The sequence below is a fragment of the Gracilinanus agilis genome, chromosome 3, assembly GCF_016433145.1.
Source record: "Gracilinanus agilis isolate LMUSP501 chromosome 3, AgileGrace, whole genome shotgun sequence".
Taxonomy (NCBI): Eukaryota; Metazoa; Chordata; class Mammalia; order Didelphimorphia; family Didelphidae; genus Gracilinanus; species Gracilinanus agilis.
The window spans coordinates 52,713,816-52,733,663 of record NC_058132.1 but is presented as its reverse complement, the minus strand read 5'-3'; the positions used below and the strand labels follow the sequence as shown (position 1 = coordinate 52,733,663).

The window sequence follows — 19,848 nt, the reverse complement described above, 5'->3', positions numbered from 1 at the left end:
GGTTAAGAGACTTGTCCAGGATCACACAACTAGGAAGTATCTGAGGACAGATCTGAATCCAGGACCTCCCATCTCTGGGTCTGGCTCTCCATCCACTGAGCTACCTAGTTTCCTTCCTTGCCCCCATTTCTAATATTCTATTTTCTGAGTTTTCTCCAGTTCTGGCTTTCCATGTTGTTCTAAGAGCCCTCCCAGCTCTGACATTCTCTGTTCTAATGGCTCCTCCCACTTCTGACATTCTATTCTCTAATGGTTCCTCCCAGTTCTGACAGTCTCTGTTCTAGTTTCTCCTCCCACTTCTGATCTTTGCTAGGATATATTTCTGTGCCTACTTATTATTTTGTCTAGGGTACCTTTACTAGAGAACTGAGCAATGGGTATTCATTGAAAAACTGCTCAACAATAGATGCTGACCAACCAGAGATCCCTATCAGGGGATGTGTAGACTACCCACACCTTCCCTCACTCCCCCATCTCTCATGTCTAGATGGGCCTCTTGGGAAAATCCAGTTGGAAGCTACTGTTTGGCCCTACAGTCTTGGCTCAGAATAAGCACGTAGATTAGGAACAGGCCACCTACCAGGATCCTTTTATAGGGAAAGTCCTGAAGTTCTCCATTCCGTGGAGAGTCAAACACCACAGGGAAAGTCTTGTGTGGAGCCTGGATATACCCCAATTCAATCTCGTCCTGGGAAGAAGCAGATACCTCAGTTACTATCATTCTGACTTTGTGGCCCTTTGAGTATTCACTCCCTCACAGATGCAGACCCCTCTGGGGCTTCCTAGTCAGCCCTGGAGCTCCCATTTCTGTTGTTTCCAGAGTCATTTCCTCCCCAAAATCCTGTGAAGGAGGCAGGAGAGATATGATTATTTACATTTTATAGGTGGAGTAACTGAGCACCCAAGAAGTAAGTGACTTGCTAGAAAGGACCTTGAAGATCATCTAAACTAACTCCTCATTTTTCAAAAGGGAGGAAAATGTTTAAAGCAAGTTAGCATTTGCTATGATTCGCCAAAACCTTCTGAAGCCCATCCTGGGGGCAAGACATTCTGCTGTGTGCATTTTTTGAAAATTAAAACAAATTTTAATTTTAATTTTATTTAATATTAACATTAATGAATTCATTATTAATTATTAATGAAATTAAAAATTTTAATTCTTAATCTAAATTAATAAATTAATTTTCAATTTCAATTTATTTTATATAATATATGTTATAATTTAAATTAATAAATTTTAATTTAAAAAATAAAAATTAAATTTAAATTAATAATATTAATGAAATTAATAATTTCAGTATTAAGTATTGGTTCCAAGGAAGAAAAACATTAAGGACTAGGCAATGGGGGTTAATTGACTTGCGCAGGGTCGTACAGCTAGGAAGTGTCTGAGAACAGATTTGAACCCAGGACCTCCCAATTCCAGGCTTGGATCTCTATCCATTGAACCACCCAGCTGCCCTGGTGTAAAAATATTTTGATTCACAGGACCATTGCCTCCATAATGCTAACAGTCCAGTAACATATGCAGATAAGATCTCCTCCTTCAGTGATTGTCCTTTAGCCCCCAAAGGTGAAAATCACTCAGAAGAGTCAAGATTACAAATTCAGTAAGTATAAAACTTGGGAATATTCAAGGCAATGGGTCATAGAGTTGGACAGAGTGCTGAATCTAGCATCAGGATGGCCTGAGTTAAAATCTCACCCCAGGCATGTACCAGCTGTTTCTCCATGGGCAAAATGGGCTCTCAGCCTTTTTCCTCAATTGTAAAATAGAGATTGATAATAACGTTTACCTCATTGGGATAAGATAAAAACAAAAAGTGCTTTACGAACCTTAAAGCATCATGTAAATATGAGCTACAGCTATTATTAGGTCGTATGGCCTGATTGGCCAAGGGACTGTAACTTAAGAAGTATCCCTAGAAGGCTGGAGGGACCCTTCCTCCTTTTCCCTAGGAGCCCCCCACTTTGGAGGAGCCTCTTTCCCTTCCTTGAGGATAATGGTGGCCATTTATAAAGGTTTTGGGATACTTTGTCCATTAGTCCTTTCAAAAGAGAGGGGTCAATAAACAAAGCCCTGCATCCTCAGACTACCTAATGGTCTGGCCTCTCCGCAATGGTGACAGCTCCTCACCTGTATCCAGCGGTCATTGCGGTTCTCATCTTGGGGACAGATCGTCAGCTTGCAGCCTGCTTTCCTCGCCAAGTGTGCAACTGCTTCTACAAAGTGGGTGTTGTTCCGGACTCTGTGGACAGGTCAGAAAGCCAAGAGACTCAAGAAATGGCCAGGGGATGGCGAGAGAGGCAACAGGAGCTCCCAGAATAGAGAGAGTCCAATGTCCCCCACCACAGTCTCCTGGCAGCAGACTTACTTGCACACATACACCTCCAGGGGCGGCAGGGTGCTTGGGGTCATGATCCAGGGGGCCACCCGGAATACCACAGTATCTGTGAAGATCGGGGACTCTGGAAAATCCTGTGGGGAAGGATCAGAGAAGTCAGATCAGTCAATCATCCTTAAAGATTAATGCTTTACAAGTTTCTAAGATAACCACAAGGGATCCATGGTGAAAAATGCTCTCCACAGTCAAAGAAGGAACTGTTGGAGTCTGACTGCAGATAACAGCCTTGGGAGCTTCGCCCTTCGCCCCCACTGGTGCCTAGCATCAGTGCCCAGTGCTGTGTGTACCCCCACTCTCCGCCCCTCATAGCCATGTGTCCCCTCCATCCTCCACTCCTCATACCTGATTGGAATCGTCCAACAAGGTGACGTGGAAGGTGATGAGCCCAGAGAATCCAGCATCAGGGAAGGAAAGTCCTTCGATATAGAACCTTTCTTCATCTCCACTGAAACGTGGAACCACATAGGACACCTTGTTCTGCCCTAGAACGTACCTATAGGTTTCGCATGAGTCCTCAGGACCTGAAGGGATGAAGGAGGGGATTTAGGGAGTTAAAGGGAAGAGAAGGATAAGGAAGTCACTTGTCTTTTTTTTAACAAACTAGAGACATTCAAGGAAAGGCAGGTCATGAAGTCCTGCCCCTGAAAGGCAAAAGGGGCTTCTTGTTAACTTTGCCTAGTGACATCCCCTGCCCCCTGGTGCTCTTCTCCAGGGTTGGGACCCAGGAAGAATCTGAGCTGGCACCCTTCAGAGAGGCAGAAGTGGGCTAGGAGTGACCTCGACCTCGTCACTTGCTCCGTATGCCAAGGAGGAGACCAAACCCCAACCCAAACGACCCAGGCACCTGTGATTCTTACAGCTCTGTCCAGGGTAGGACCATCCTTCCAGTCCCCAGGATTCAGAACGTTAGAGCTGCCCTTAGCTCTTCATTCTTCATCCACCATCTCCAACATGGCTGCCTCATGGATTTACAGCTGGAAGGGACTTCAGAGACTATCTATCTTCTAAACTCTTTGTTTTATGGATTCAGAAATTGAGGATGAGTGTTGAAGTGACTTGGCCAATCTCACACAGATGCTAAGCATTAAATACTATGCCTTTAATACTAGGGTTCTAGCTTTCTACCTCATCATCCTATTGCCTTTAGCATCCTTCACAGCTCAGTTCAGGGGTCTTCTCTTCTGTAAAGCCTTCTTTGATATCCCCAGTTTTGCTAATGTTCTCTCCCTTTTCAAATTACCTTGGATTTATCTATGTACCTATTGTAGCATCTCAGTAGAATGCAGGAATCAAAGAACCACAGATTTAGGACTAGAGTTCATCTAGTTCAATATTTTTATTTTACAGATGAAGAAACTGAGGTTCAAGGAATTGAAATCATGTGGCTAAGGTCACCCAGATAATAACGGGCAGAGTTGGAATTTGAACCCAGATCCTCTCATTCTAAATACATTGCCCAGCACTCTATCATGCTGCCTTTCTTGCCTTCATCTAGAGAAAACCTTTGACCATGCAAAGATGGTTAGCCTAGTGAAGACTTGTGGGGCAGGAGAGACATAAATCTCATCTTCAAGTACCAAAGTCTTATCATGTGAAAGGATTTACTTTGTCCTTGCTGGGCCCAGAGGGCAGAAGAGGAAGCAAGAGGATGGGGCTGTAGAGAGGCAGTTTTTAGCTAGATCTCAAGAAAAATAGTGAAGGCTAGGACAGCTGGGCTCAAATCTGATCTCAGACTTACTGCCTTGATGGGTGACCCTGGGTAAGTCACTTAACCTCATTTGCCTAGTTCTTGCCATTCTTCTGTCTTAGAGTTTTTATTAGTTCAGAAGGTAAGGGGAAACAAATAAACAAACAAGCGGAGAAACAGAAACAGAGAAACAAAAAAGAAAGAAACCAGGAAACAAACAAACAAAGAGAAAAACATTGGCAGCTATCTAAAATTTGAATAAGCTGCCTCAAGAGAGAATGAATTCTCCATAACTGAAGATCTTCCAGAATAGGCTGGATAATCATTTTTCAGAGATGCTGCAGAAGCGATTGCTGCTCAGGTCCAGTTTAGAGTAGATCGCCTCTGAGGACCCTTCCAACTCTAAGATTCTGGAGCATCCACTCCCCTGCTACTTTCCCCTTCATTTCAAGGGAACTGGAGGAGAGAGTGTGCATAGTTCTGTGCAAACCATCCCCACTGTAGGAAACACAGTTCAGTGAGCATCTCTCTTAATAATGGTGGCTTTGCTGGAAGCAATAAAAGGATCCACTTACCACAGGCATGGAAGACTCGAGCCCTCTCAGCATCAAAACTGGAGACATGAAGAACCAGCTTGTGGTCGTCAAAGAGGGCTGCAGGGCCCTGGGTCTTCAGGATCATGAGTGACATGTCCTGCAGGTCTGAGGATTCAGAGTCAAAGGCTGGTTCAGATTCATAGACAGTCCAACCAGCTCAGCTGCCATATTCTAATGGTCTCTCTTCCACCCTGCCAACCATGCCTTGTTCCCTCTCCCTAGTGGTCTTGGACAACAAGCATGGAAAATATTTGCCCTCAGGATAGAGCCTAGAGCAGGGAATGTGGAATTTATTGACAACAATAGCTCTTTGTGCCACCTTAAATCAGCCACCTCATTTCTCTAGGTCTCAGCTTCCTTTCCTTACCTGAAAAATGAAGGTATCAGATGAGACTAGAAGAACTCTGAGGCTTCTTCCAGATGGAAATCTATGATCTTATGATGCTAAGTCACAGAATCATAGGATTTAAAGCCAGAGGGACCTTAGCAGGCATCTAATCTAATTTTACAAGTGAGGAAACTGAGGCATAGGGAAAGTAAGTGGCTTCTTACCCAAGGTCACAGAGCAAGCCAATAGCAGAGCCAAGACTGGAATCCAGATCTCCATTTTGATTAGACTGGTAGTCTGGGATCTAATCCTAACCCTGTGCCTCCATGAAGTTGACCACCTACAGTGATATGAATGATGCCTAATGGGATTAGAATTCCCTTCCTTTTAGAATCAGACTTCAGGGCCAAGGCGTTAATTGAAATGAGTGAAGGGAACATCGAGACCTTTTTCCCCCTCTCAGGGCCAAGGTCAGCCCACTCTGCTTGCTTCCAGGTAATCCTTTATGTCTTCTGGCTTAGGCTGGGGCCAGGAATACTTGGTTGTACCTTCAAGGCAGCGCACACGTTTGTCACAGTTATCTCTGTCATCACAGGTGGGGTCATCCCGGTCACAGTTCACCAAGAGGACTGCTCCATGTCCACTAGGTCCCCATACCCATTGCCTCTGACAATGATAAACAATAGTCCATCAATGGGGCAAGCCCTGGACATGCCTTCCTCTCTTTCCAAACCCTATGCCCCCTCCCCTGGAGATACCACAAGCCTATCTTCTGATACTTCATCACCTCACTCTTCCAACTCATTCCCTACTCCTGCAAAAGCCATCAAGATAATCTTCCTCAAAACCCACTTTCATCATGTCACTCTTTTGCTCAAGAACCTGTCATGGCTCCCCAGCATCTATGGGATGAAATCTAAGCATTTAAGGCCCTTCATGCTCCATCCTCACCAAACTAAGCTTCAGCTTCCATTCCCACTAACCCCTTTTCTATATGCTATATTCACTCTTATTTTGTCTTGGCTTATGCTGTTTCTCCTTAGCTAGAATTCCCTTTCTTATCTACTTCCTATCCTTCAAGGGGTTCTTCTAGTCTCATTTCCTACATGAATTCTCTCTCTCCTATCCCCAATTCTTATAAACTATAGAGATACACAGAGCCATGCCCAGAGCTCAATAGCCCTTCATTTTATTGTTGTCTTGTTTCATCCCACTCTTTGCAACCCCATTTGGAGTTTTCTTGGAAAATATACTAGAGTGGTTTGCCATTTCCTTCACCAGCTCATTTGACAGATGAGGAAACTGAGGTAAGCAGAGTTAAGCAATTTGCCCAGAGTTGTACAGCTAGTAATTATCTGAGACTGGATTTGAATCCAGGTCTTCCTGACTCCAGAGCCAGTATCCTATCTACCTAGTGGCTCAATAGCCCTCCAATTCAACAAACATTTTAAAAACACCTATTATATGCAGAACATTGAGTTGGTTAATAATGTTTAGCCAAGACACATTTCCTCTCTTCAAAGAGCTCTCTGCTTGGTCATGGGATAAGACAGATATATGTAATACCCAATGTTGAGGGCATTCAAGAGGGTCAGAGCCAAGTTCTATGGGAGATCCAAGCAGAAAGGCCATTATTGACCTGAGAGTCAATTAGGGAAGACTTCCTAAAGGAGGCAGCTTTTGAACTGGGCCTGAAAGAATGGGGAGGAGCTCATTTGCTAAAGAGTGAAGGACATTGAGGTGTGAGCACATGGCTCACGTGCTCCATTTTGGCCAGGACATAGAACTATGAGCTAAGACTGGAAAGGAAGGGAGGGTCCAGATGGAGGAGGGACTTGAATACCAGACCAAGGACTCAGGAAGCACTAGAGAGCTTTCTGAACAGAGGCCTGATATACTTGCCTCTGTGCCTAAAAAGTTATTATCCAAGTGGCAGTAGGAAGGATGGGTTGTTGGTTGGAGTAGAAGAATGAGAATTGAGCAGAAGACTGCCAAGGAGGCCACCGCCATACTGCAGGTATTTTAATTATTCTCTATTTTGTGTCTATAAACTCTGATTCTTCAATTAGACTCCTTGAGGGCCTGGCCAGCTAGCGACTCCCCTCTGAGCCTATCTTCCATCTACACTGTCTCTTGTACGTACATGTTTATTTAAAAGTGGTCTCCCCCATTAGAATGCAAACTCCTTGAGGACATAGACTGGTTTTGCTTTTCTTCGTATACCCAGCAAGTAGCCTAGTGCATAGAATATAGCTGGTCTTTAATAAATGTTTGTTGATTGACTGATAGCTCCTAACCCAAGGCTGGCTAAATCATAATAAACATCCTCTTTGGGTTGGCTGGAATAAATATACTCGCATGGATTACTCTTCAAGGAAGCAAAGTTCCTGCTCCCTCGCTTCCTTTTCCCTGCCTAGACATAGCTATGACTCTTGCAGATGAGGGATACCAACAATATCCCTGTCTGGGCTGGACTGGGCTTAGAGACAACTTCAAAGTGGACCCCCCCAACTGTATTCTCTGGCATCCCTGTGCCCAAGAAGTGGGTACCTTGTCCACGTAGTTCCTCTCTACGTTGCCATCACAATTCATGTCGGTGTCCAGAGAGATGTCTGTGCCATTGCAAGAAAAGAAGGTTGAGTCAGGACAGGGTCCCAAAGCTCTTTGGGCCTGTGCTAGGCTGGTCATCAGCTCCCAGGAGCAACCCATAGATGGCAAGAGCCCAAGGAGACTGTCTTCTTAGTGCATTGATTCGTCCAAGAGGGTCAGAACTAAAAGAGACCTCAGAGATTATGTAGTTCAATGTTCTTGTTTGGCCGATGAGGAAACTGAGTCTCAGGGAAGTCAGATGATTCTCCTCTGATCATCTAGACTGTCATTCAAAGCCAGGACCCATGATTCCAAGGCCAACACTCTTTATATGCCCTCTTAATGCTTTCCTGGAGAAAAATTCTTTTTTAAATTTAAATTTTAATTTTAAATTTTATTTAATTTTTGAATTGAAAAAATTTATTTAATTAATTAAATTAGGAAATTTTTCCATGGTTACATGATTCATGTTCTCTCCCTCCTCCCTCCCAGTAGCCAATGAGTAATTCCAATGGGGTTTACATATGTCATTGATCAAGACCTATTTACTGGAGAAAAATTCTGGCCATCTAAAAGCTCCCATGGGGGAAGGGGCTTGATCGGTCTCACAGATAAGTAAATGTTAGAGGCAGAATTCAAACCTAGGTCTATTCTAATCCAGCCTTCTTTCCACAATCCCATACTCAATCATTGTTCAATGGGTGAATGAATAAATGAGTGAAAGACTGAATAAATGAATGCTGGAATCACCCATTGAATGACTGAGTTGGATGGACTAGTTATTAACAATAGCTTGCATACCCAGAACTTTACAGCTTACAAAGGACTGTGAATTAAGCAGTCAGAGTAATTTCTTTGGGGGCTGGATCCTGTGATTTCTTTGGCAGAGGGAGCTCTCAGTAGGAAATTCTCTCCATCAGTGCACCAATATCATAACTGTTCTAGAGAGCCGGCATGATTACTAAGCAGTTAAGTGATTTGCTCAGGTTTACTCAGCCAGTATATGGCAGAACTTGAACTGAGACCTTCCTGGCCACCCCACTCTCCACTACATGATGCTGACTCCCTAAATTTCCCATTTTACAAATGAGAAAACTAGAGCTCACGGAGTTGAATAGATTTGCTCATTAAACAATGGGAATTGTGCATCGGCTAAGGGGGGTAAGGGGGGTTTGGGGAGAGGGAAAGAACATGAAACATGTAACTATGGGAAAATATTAAAAATAAAAATAGAATTAAAAAATAAAATAAACAATGGGAAGTGAAACTTGAACCAGATCTCTTGGGTCCTTAACCATCACTAGACATTTTTTTTTAACTCTTGATTTCTGTCTTAGTAATAACTCTAAGACAGAAGAGCAAGGGCATTACAGAAGGAGTTAAGTGGCTTGCCCAGGGTCACACAGTTAGGAAGTATCTGAGGTCTGATTTGAACCCTAGTCCTCCCCATTCTACCTGGAGCTCTATCTACTAAGCCACTTAGCTGCCCCTTACAGTGGGCATTTCTAAGGTCCTTTTTGGTTTGTGTCCTGATACTGGATCTTTGCAAAGAGGATACACACAAGAGTGGCCCAGGTTGGGCAGATCTGGATGAGTCTCAATCTGCCTCTTTGGAAGGTAGAACCCCATATCTGCTGTCACATCTGTTCAGGTTCTGAAATGTGATCCTTACGGACCAGCATCCTTTTCTCTGGGTTGTTAGGACAGAGTTCCAGTGCATGGAGGCCACCCCAGTTCAGTCCACTCTGAGTAGCTATCCAGGACCATAATTGCCCCCCTCTCATCAACTTACCCACACAGGTGAGGTAGAGGACCGCATAAGCTAGGGCAAGGGGCTCATCCCTGGAGTGGTAGGAGATCTGAACCTGAAGAAAGAGATTGTCTCTGAATCATGGCTCCCACCTGCAGTCACCGACCCCTCTGGGAGCCAGCAGCTGAGGGAGGAAAAGAGCTCCTGACCTCAGGGGCACCAGTGCTCCCAAGGAAACCAAACCCTCCCCAATTCTGCTCAAGGAAAACCAAATCGATGATGGGGTCTGGGCATGGGAAACGCTTCTTGGCAAAGTAGAGCCCAGAGAAGATCTACAGCTCAGAGGCGACACAAAAATCCTCAGAAGTCTATGTATTATTTGTTTCTCTGGACTTCAACTCATCCATCTGGAAAATGGCAATACTCATGGAGTTAAATAGGGGAGGGGAGTAGGTGCACCCACAGAAGAGGAGGCATGAGGCCCCAGCCTACTAGCAGGTTCCATTCTGGTTACTCCCCTCTCTCCCTTCCCTCCCTCTTCCCTCAGTGCTGACCTTCCCCGAGGCATTCACATGGCTAGCTCTGGCGCCAAAGCCCGGCTTTAAGTCATGTAGGTCATGGTTTATGATGACTCCTACATGGTCTTAAAACTTAGTTTCGAGACTCACGCTATCTATGTGACCTGAAGAAGATGCTGCCCCATTCTGGGCCTCAGTTTATTTATTTATAGAATGAAAGAGTTGAACTAGATGGTCTCTGTGGTTCTTTCTAGATCTAATATTCTAAGGCTTATCCCAGCTCTGACATTCCGTGTTCTAACCCCTGTCCCACCCCCCACCTCCATCTCTGAGATTCTGTTTCTCTGGTTCTAGAAAGAATAAGGAACAAAGTTTTCTAAGGCAGCAACATTTGTGCCTTGTATATAAATTGCTATGTTACAGCTAGTTCCCAGGGATACTTTCCATATGAAGGTTTGTGTCTCAGCCCCTTCACTCTCTGGCTCTGACCCATGTAACTTCCCTCACATTATGAGGATCAGGCCCTTTCCACCTAGACATGTCCATAAATCTAGAATTACTGCTCCCCATTTATTAAATCCCAGCATTGAAACTGACCCCAAACATGGAATTACCCATGCCTGCCCCCTTCACCCCAAATCCAAGGGCAGAATGGGCTAGTATTCAGGCCTCACAAAATGGTCATTGCAACAGTTATAAGCATCAAATGATGATTCAGCATCTTGGGATTTAGAGGTGAAGGAGGAAGGACTAAGGAGGCTCAGAGACCCAGGAACTAGAACCCAAGTTCTTGGAGTCCTCAGCCAGGGCTCTACTTTGAGTCACAAGAAGCTATTGTATGTCTAACATTGTGCTAAACAGTACAGGTGATGGTGAAAGTCCTCAAGGGGGTTTGCATGGCTCAAAGGAGAGAAATCTAAGGGACTACAGTAAGGTCATAGAATGTAAGATCTGAGAGGGGCCATAGAGCATAGAACGTCAGAATTGAGGACAGTGGAATAACTGAGTCTACCTATTCCATTTTACAAATGAGGAAAGGAAACGAGCCCAGAGAGAGGAACTCTCTTGTTGAAGGTCATCCAGTGCCTGCCTGAGTTTTCTTGGCAGGTGATTCTGATCACTCAAGAGTTTCCCACTGAACTCTTCCCTGAATTTCATGTCTCCTACCGTTGGCGTAGTAGACTCACTTACATGACTGTCATTCAGGTCATTGCTTGGAGAGTTCATGACAACAATGATCTCAAGTCCCATATTGAAGTGCCATCTCCTGGTGTCAGCCCGCTCCCTTGAAGCCTCCATGTTTGGAGAGATGTAGATGTTCACACCTGGAGTGCCATAGACTTCAAAGGTCTCTGTGCCCTCTGGCACAGACCTGAGAGAGACAGAGAATGATGGGAGATGCTGGAGAGCCTCTTGCTGTGCCAGACTTCAAATCCCAGAGGTGGCAAGGATCTTAGCTGCACTGAACAGGAATACTCTCAACAGCATCGATCATTCCATCCACATACATTTATTGTGTCTATTATATGCAAGACATCATACCATTTACTGGTGATAGGAAGTATTATATTGAACCTCTGGGAGCTTGAAGATTGATTGACAAATAAGTCAGTTGGATGAAATGTTCCCAGGGAGTCATGAAAGAGGCAGGAGGAGGGGCAGTTAAGAATCCTGAAAGGGTTCTGGGTCTTTGACCTGTGCTGAGGCTGGAGATCGGTGGATCCTAGTCTTGGAGTGAGAGGTGCAAACATCTCTCTCTGAAAACTCTTCCTGTATTTGAGATACCGTGCCAACCTGTACCTGACCACCACCTTGGTGTTTACTGCCCCTAGATATTAGGAGTTACATCATCTAGATATCTAGGTTTCCCAGGGCCCGGGAGGGATCCAGGAAGTGGGCAGGAGACGAAGAAGAGGGTGGAAAAGGGTGGAAATAACTCAACTGTAAGGCTGAAGATCTTTTGAAGAAGAAGTCAAATATCCCAGCAGTTTACCTACTCTGGTTTAGTCCTGGCCAGGCTGAACCAGAAGGAAACTACATTGATTCTTCATCTGCCAGCAGTTGAGATTTTATTAGCAACCAGTAGAGTAGGGTCTCCTATACCACAGTCCTGTTTACCCCTATCCTTCTTGTTAATATGAAGTTTAAAGTACTTTCCTAAAGCAGTGTCAAACTTGTTTTGGGAAGGGAGAAATCACAGTCAGAATAGAAGGCGTTATCCTAGCTAAAGAGCTCAAATCAATATATCAATTAACCCCAGGTGGGTCCTGAAGGGATATACATCTTAGACCTGAAAGGATTCTGCCTGGGCAACTGTTATAAGGGAGAAGGGTCATCTTATTCTCTCTGTACATCAAATTACAATCTCAAACATATCAAGAGACTCCCAATAATTATAACAGAAGACAAAAATAAAAGGAAAACTTCCCTGATATCCTAGAAATAGAGTATAAAATAAAAACTGAAAGAATCTAACAATCACCTGAAAGCGATCCCCAAATAAAAACTCATAGGAATTTTAAAGCCAAATTCCCACATCAAGAAGAAAATATTGTAAGCAGCCAGAAAGAAACAATTCAAATATATTTGAATATATCTATATATAAATTCAAATATATATTCAAGATAACACAATGTAATGTAGCAGCTTCTACATTAAGGATCAGAGGGTTTGGAATATGATATTCCAGAGGTCAAAGGAGTTAAGATTACAACCATGAATCACCTCCCCAGCAAAACCTCTCTCTATATATACACATACATATATTATATTATATTATACTATACTATAACATAATATAATATAATAGTATAATGGAAGTATAATCCTTCAGGTAAAAAAATGGATATTTAATGAAATAGAGAACTTCCAAGCATTTCTGATGAAAAGACCAGAGTTAAATAGAAAATTTGACTTTCAAATACAAGCCACTAGAGAAGCATAAAAAGGTAAAGAGGAAAGATAAATCACAAGGGAATCAATAAGGTTAAATTGGTTTATATTCCTAGATAGGAAGGTGATTCTTCTAACTCCTAAATATGTTATCATTAATAGGGCAGTTAGAAAGAGTATTTATGCATAAACAGAGGGCATGGGTGTGGGCTGCTTATGATAGAATGACCATTTTAAAAATAAAACTAAGGAGTGAGAGAGACTCCAGGAGAAGAGGAAAGGGAGAAGTAGAATGAGGCAAGTTATCTCACATACAAGAGGCACAAAGAGTTTTTACAGTAGAGGGGAAAATAGGATGGGGGTGGATAATGCTTGAAGGTAACTCTTATTAGAATTGTCTCAAAGAAAGAATAACATATATATTTAATTGGGTATAGAAATCTATCTTACTCTACAGGAAAGTAGGAGAGGAAGGGAATAAGAGAAGGGGTGAGCTGATAGAATGAAAAGCAGATTCGAGGAAGTGGTGTTCAAAAGCAAAATACTTTTCAGAATGGACAGGGTGAAAGGAGAGAGAAAAGGATAAATGGGAGGAAATAGGATGGAGGGAAATACACTGATACCATTTTGGAGTACAATTTGGAACTCTGCACAAAGGGCTATAAAACTGTGTATACTTTTTGACGCAGTAATACTACTATTAGGTCTGTATCCCAAAGAGATTTTTTTCCTAAAAGGAAAAAGACAAATATCTACAAAAATTTTTGTAGCAGCTCTTTTTGTGGTGGCAAGGAATTGGAAATTGAGGGGATGCACATTAATTAGAGAATGAATGAACAAATTGTGGCATATAATCGTGACTGAATACTATCATGCCATAAGAAATGATGAACAGAATACTTTCCGAAAAACCTGAACTGATACAAAACGAAGTGAGCAGAACCAGGAAAACATTGTACACAATAACAGCAATATTGTATGATGATTAATTGTGAATAACTTAGCTACTCTCAGTACTCTTAGTACTCTTAGCTCAGTACTCTACACAATGATCCAAGACAATTCTGAAAGACATGATTAAGAATGCTTTTTGTCTCCAGAGATGGGACTGATGGAGTCTAAATGCAGATTGAAGCATACTTTTAAATATTTTTTCTTTATTTTTCTTTATTTTTTGGTTGATGTTTTCTTTTACGATATGACTAATATGGAAATACATTTTGCATGACTGCACATGTATAACCTACATTTTACATGACTGTACTAGCCTCCCAGCTCTGTTGAGAGTAAAATATTTTTGCATTCTAGATTTGGTAAAGCAGATTTCAAAGAATTTAGAGAAAACATAAGAATTCGTGAACTAAAATTCTACAGGGGAAGCCATCCCAGGGGAAATGGGAAGTTCTCAAATACAAAATTATAGAGACAAGAAGAGAAATAATTTTCATGGGAAGGAAAAAGAATTGTTTGAAAAGACTAGAGTGTATACTTGGGCATTCATAAACCAATTTAGGAGAGACGATTCACACCTGGAAGGAATCAGGCAAGTCCTATAGAAGTTCACATGAGAGCTAAGCTTTAAAGAAAGTCAGAAATTCTAAGTATTGGAGGTAAGGAGGACATGGATCTCACACATTGCAGGAAGGACAGTGTATACAAAGACATGGAAACAGGAGGCAGCATGGTGGACTTGAGGAACACAACAGATTTGTTGTTCAGTCATTTCAGTCCAGTCTGATTCTTCAGGACCCCATTTTGAATTTTCTTAGCAAAGATACTGGAGTGGTTTGCCATTTCCTTCTCCAGCTCATTTTACAAATGAGGAAACTGAGGCCAACAAAGGTCACAGAGCTAGTAAGTGTCTGAGGCCAGATTTGAACTCAAGTCTTCCCAACTCCAGTCCCAGTGCTCTATCCACTGTGCCGCCTAGCTGCCCCACATAACAGGCAGCCCAGTTTAATTACAATGTGGAATGCCTAAATGAGATGAAATAATTCTGTAAGGCCTAGAATGTATTATATAAATACTAGTTATTATTATTGTTATTATTGTTATGGCAGCTGTGTGGAGGATGACCTGGACAGGGAAGAGATTACAGCAAGGAAACTAATTGGGAGCCTTCACTAGCCTAGAAAGACAGAAGACCTGAACTACCAACTACTTTCTTCCCTCTGGGTTTCCATGACAATGCATTTCCCTGGTTTTCCTTCTACAGGTCTGGCTACTCCTTAAGACTTCTTTGCTGATTCTTCATCCATATGGTCCTCTTTAACTTTGGGGGACCCCCCAGGCTTTGTCATGAGTCTTCTCCCTCTGCACTCTCTTGCTTGGTGACCTCATCACTCATAAGGATACGGTAATCATCTCTATGCATATGGCGCCCCAGATCTATACAACGAGCTCCACATCCTCTTCCTAGCTCCCTTCTTGAATTACCATTGAACTGCCTTTCTAACTGGATGCCTGGTAGGCGCCCTACAGTCAAGTTGCCCAAAACAGTACTCATATTTTTGCTGCCAAACCCACTCCTATTCCAAACTTCCCTATAACTTTGGTGTCAAAGGCATCACCATCCTCACAATCATCCAACTTGGCACCCCTGGTCTTCCTCATCTCCTCACTCTCTCTCATCTCACATATCCAGTCATTTGCCAAATACAATCATTTCTACCTTCTCAACAGCTTGTACATATGCCCCCTTCTCTCCTCTCATATAGCTGCCACCCTAGTTCAGACCTTATTTTTTTTTTAATTTTTTTTTAAACCCTTGTACTTCGGTGTATTGTCTCATAGGTGGAAGATTGGTTAGGGTGGGCAATGGGGGTCAAGTGACTTGCCCAGGGTCACACAGCTGGGAAGTGGCTGAGGCCGGGTTTGAACCCAGGACCTCCTGTCTCTAGGCCTGACTCTCACTCCACTGAGCTACCCAGCTGCCCCTCAGACCTTATTTTAATATCTTCCTGTTCGATCTTCTTCAAACCTCTTCCCACCCCAGTCCCCACCAAAAATCATTCTTAAAAAAAAAAAAAAACAGCCACCAAGATGATTCTCCTAAAGTGCAGGTAACTCTGCTACTCAAGAAACATCTGTGGCTCCCTACTACCTCTAGGACCAAACTGAAACTCCTCTATTTGACTTTTATAGTTCTTCATAACTTTTCTCTTTTCTTACTTTCCATTCTTCTTACAAATTACTTCACAGATTACACATTCTCCTACCATGTTCTGTTTCATCAATGCAAGGGAAACTCTCATTGTGAAAACTCCACACATACTCCACCTCTCCTTTTCTCTTATTCTTACCCTAAAACCATTACTAAATTAATGAGCCATAACTAAACCAATTAATGGTTCTACCATTACTGAACAGGGCGTGACAATCTCCTGTCCTATGGCTCCCTTCACAAACCCTCAGACTGACTATCTAGTCCAAAACTCCTTTCCTGGTTCTTCAGTAATCTCCACTTCGTGGTATCCATTCCAGTAAGGACCTAGCCTGGATCACTTCCGTATTTGTGGCCCCAGCACATAGCAAGGACTTCATAAAATCTTGTTGAGTTGAATCAAACTGAATTGAATTAGAACATTGCCTAGGGCACTCATCACTTAAATGGTTTGCACTGGGTCACACAGCCAGCAAGGGATAGAGAACTTGAATCCAGGTCTTCAAAACTCCGAGGCAACTGGGTGGTGGAATAAATAGACTGCTGAGCCCAGAGTCAGAAAGACCTGAGTTCAAATATGACCTCCGATACCTACTAGTTGTAGAATCCTGGGCAAATCAACATGCCCTATCTGCCTCAGTTTCCTCAACTGTAAAATGAGATTAATAGTAGTACCTATGTCCCAGGGTTATTGTGACTATCAAATGGCATTTAATAAATGCTTATTCTCTTCTTCCTCTTGTGAGCTTAAAAATTAATGGATAATATCTCCAAGTATGATATTTAATAATGTTTATTAATAATAACTCAAAGTAAAGGAAAATAAAAAAGCTAGAGTAAAGAGGAAGCTAACCTAGCTGCAGTTGGGAGGGAAGAGAGAGCCAGGGCTGGGTTGCACACAACTATATACAAACAGTGTAAGCACACAACTTAGGGACGAAAGAGGAAAAGGATGCTGGGAGATGAAGTCCAAGTGTTCAAGATTTTCTAATTACACACTCTCTCTCACTAACTACTGTGCCAGACACTCTCCCACATTATTATTATGAGAGCCATTTTTAAGTATCTTATATCTTGGCTAAACTGTGAACTCCATGATGAAGGTCATCAAGTCTTTTTGTTGTTGTTGTTGTTTTTAACTCTTACCTTCCATCTTAGAATCAATACTAAGGATGGGTTCCAAGGCAAGAAGAGTGGTAAGGGCTAGGCAGTTGGGGTTAAGTGACTTGCCCAAGGCCACATAGCTATGGAGCATCTGTGGCTAGATTTGAACTCAAGACCTCCCATCTCCAGATCTGGCTCTTGTAGTGCAAATAGGGTTAGGAAAGTTGGATACAATAATTAAAGATATAATTCGAAACAAGGGTAAGCCCTATTTGACTACAGGGAAACTATGTCTACCAAGTTTGAAAGCTAAACCCAAGGTCCATCCTCTTTTCAAAATCCCAAGAGATTTAGGAAGGGAAAAATGATGATGGGAACAAGGGAGGTTAGGGAGATTCAAAAGAAATAGTTAAACTAACAAATTTTAAGAGAAAAGCTGCAGAATATAGGTCAGGTTTTCAATCCAAAGATAGAGCTCGGATTGACCCTTCTACTCTCCACGAGTCTCCAGGGCCAACTGCCACTCCTCAAGATTCTAAACCCTTCCTCAACTGTCAGAGACTCTGCAGCAAGGCTTTGCAGGGCTGACATGCACCCTATTTGCACTACACTCTTTATCCTCTGAACCACCCAGCTTCCCCGACCGAGTCTTTTTTATTTAAGCTTTAAATATTCTCAGTTCCCCAAAACAGTGCACATGCCAGGTATTTAATAAATGGGAATTAAATTACATTGAATTAAATACAAGAGATCACAAGCTCAGTGACCTCTACAATGGAGGCAATGTGAAAGAAAGTACCCTGAACCACAGTCACAAAGCCTATAAATTTTTTACTCAGAGTTTAAACTCAAGTCTTCCTGGCTCCTAGTTAGGAGACTTGGGTCTCTGCCCCAGCTCTTACTCATCTTGTGACCTTAGGCGAGTCCCCCGCCTTCCTTGGGCCTCAGTCTCCTTCTCTGTAAAATAGAGGCAATAACCCCTACCCCATCTTCCTCATAAGGTTGTCAGACCAAATGAGAAGACTTATGTGAAAGCTTCTTGGGAGCCGTAAAAAAAAAAAATGCTACATAAAAATCAAGGGAGTGTTATTATTAATTAGTACCCTACGAGATCAAAGGCAGGAGAGAGCCTGGTGAGGTGGCCTGGAGAAGAAGGATCGGGCTTGCCCAGATTGGTCCCACAGAGCAGAACTAGCAGCCAAAGGGGTATTGAGGTGGAGAGGGGGAAGAGGAAGAGAATGCCAAGTCAGATTTATGCTCAATGTCAGGAAAAACACAAGAGCCTTTCCTAAGTAGACTGTTCTGCCTCTGGAAATAGTGGGTTTCCCATCATTGAAGGTATTCAAGCAAAGAACAGATGATCATTTGTCAAAAAAGATGGTGGTTTTTTTTTTTATCTGAACCTCTTCATTTATTTATTTATTTATTTATTTAGAATATTTGTCCATGATTCCATGATTCATATTCTTTTCCTCCCCTCCTCTCACCCCCTCCAGTAGCCAACGAGCAATTCCACTGGGGTTTACATGTGTCAATCAAAGAGATGTTTTAAAGAAGATTCTTGACCACCTCAGTTTCCCCTTCCATATAATGGGGGTAAAAATAGTGCCTCCCTCACAGGACTGTTGTAACAATCAAAGAAGATCATGTCTATGCAATGCATTAAATAAAAGCAAGCTATTGTCGTCTTCTGCTAGACTTTTCTCTGTTCTCCCTCTCGCCATATGAACATTAAAATTGGATTTTACTTGCTCCAGCCTGTACTCCCTTTACCCTGGAGATTCAAGTCTGGAATGGAGGGACTTTACTTAAGGATTCAGAATTCCAACTCGAGCCCCCATCAGGTCCGTGTATGGGAACAATCATAACATTTTCTTAAAAAGATGAACATAAAACAATTCTTGCCCTCAAGGAGCTTACATTCTTTTAAAGGAGAAAATGTATGGATATACAAAGCAAATTCAAAAGATGATTGTGATTCCTCAATTGAATAATGCTATGCGATCTTTCACTCATTTAGATTATTCTCTGGTTTTCATCAGTTGACCCTTGGTCATCTTAATATGATACGCGGTGCACATTTTGCTTTTCCAATAAGTTAATGATAATTCAGAAAGTCATTTCAAGAGGGAGAAAGTGCCAAATAACTGGGGGGAAGTAGGCAAGAATTCACATAGGAAGGGATACCTGAGCTGCTATGAAGAAAAGTAGGGATTCTCCAAGAAAAAGGAGAGGAGAGGACCTTTCCAGTGCTGTAGGACCTGCTAGAGTTCTGCTGGGAGTTCCTCAGCACCAATAATATCCAAGTAACAAAATTAATGATAAAAATAAATGACTTCCTTTTCTATAGTTCTTTATAGTTTGCAAGGTTGGGGTGGGGCGGAAGGCATTTTATTAAAAGCCTACCTACTGCCTGCCCTTTGATCCAGCCATACCATTGCTGGGTTTGTACCCCAAAGAGATCATAGATAAACAGACTTTTACGAAAATATTCATAGCTGCGCTTTTTGTGGTGGCAACAAATTGGAAAAGGAGGGTATGTCCTTCAATTGGGGAATGGCTGAACAAACTGTGGTATATGATGGTGATGGAATACTATTGTGCTAAAAGGAATAATAAACTGGAGGAATTCCATGTGAACTGGAAAGACCTCCAGGAAGTGATGCAGAGCGAAAGGAGCAGAGCCAGAAGAACATTGTACACAGAGACTGATACACTGTGGTAAAATCGAATGTAATGGACCTCTGTACCAGCAGCAATACAATGACCCAGGACAGCTCTGAGGGATTTATGGTAAAGATGCTGCCCACATTCA

The 19,848-nt window shown here is 42.5% G+C and overlaps 1 protein-coding gene across 1 annotated transcript in view; it reads right to left on the bottom strand.

Moving 5' to 3' along the window:
- PADI3 (peptidyl arginine deiminase 3) overlaps positions 1–19,848 on the bottom strand; it is a 144,734-nt gene that overhangs the window by 116,897 nt on the left and 7,989 nt on the right. The window contains exons 2-10 of the mRNA XM_044671294.1: positions 11,065–11,245; positions 9,398–9,470; positions 7,567–7,628; positions 5,565–5,682; positions 4,668–4,793; positions 2,748–2,926; positions 2,376–2,479; positions 2,138–2,249; positions 581–688 (exon numbers count right to left, since the gene is read on the bottom strand). Of these exons, the coding sequence (XP_044527229.1) occupies positions 581–688; positions 2,138–2,249; positions 2,376–2,479; positions 2,748–2,926; positions 4,668–4,793; positions 5,565–5,682; positions 7,567–7,628; positions 9,398–9,470; positions 11,065–11,245 (1,063 nt within the window). The remainder of the gene's footprint in view (positions 1–580; positions 689–2,137; positions 2,250–2,375; positions 2,480–2,747; positions 2,927–4,667; positions 4,794–5,564; positions 5,683–7,566; positions 7,629–9,397; positions 9,471–11,064; positions 11,246–19,848) is intronic.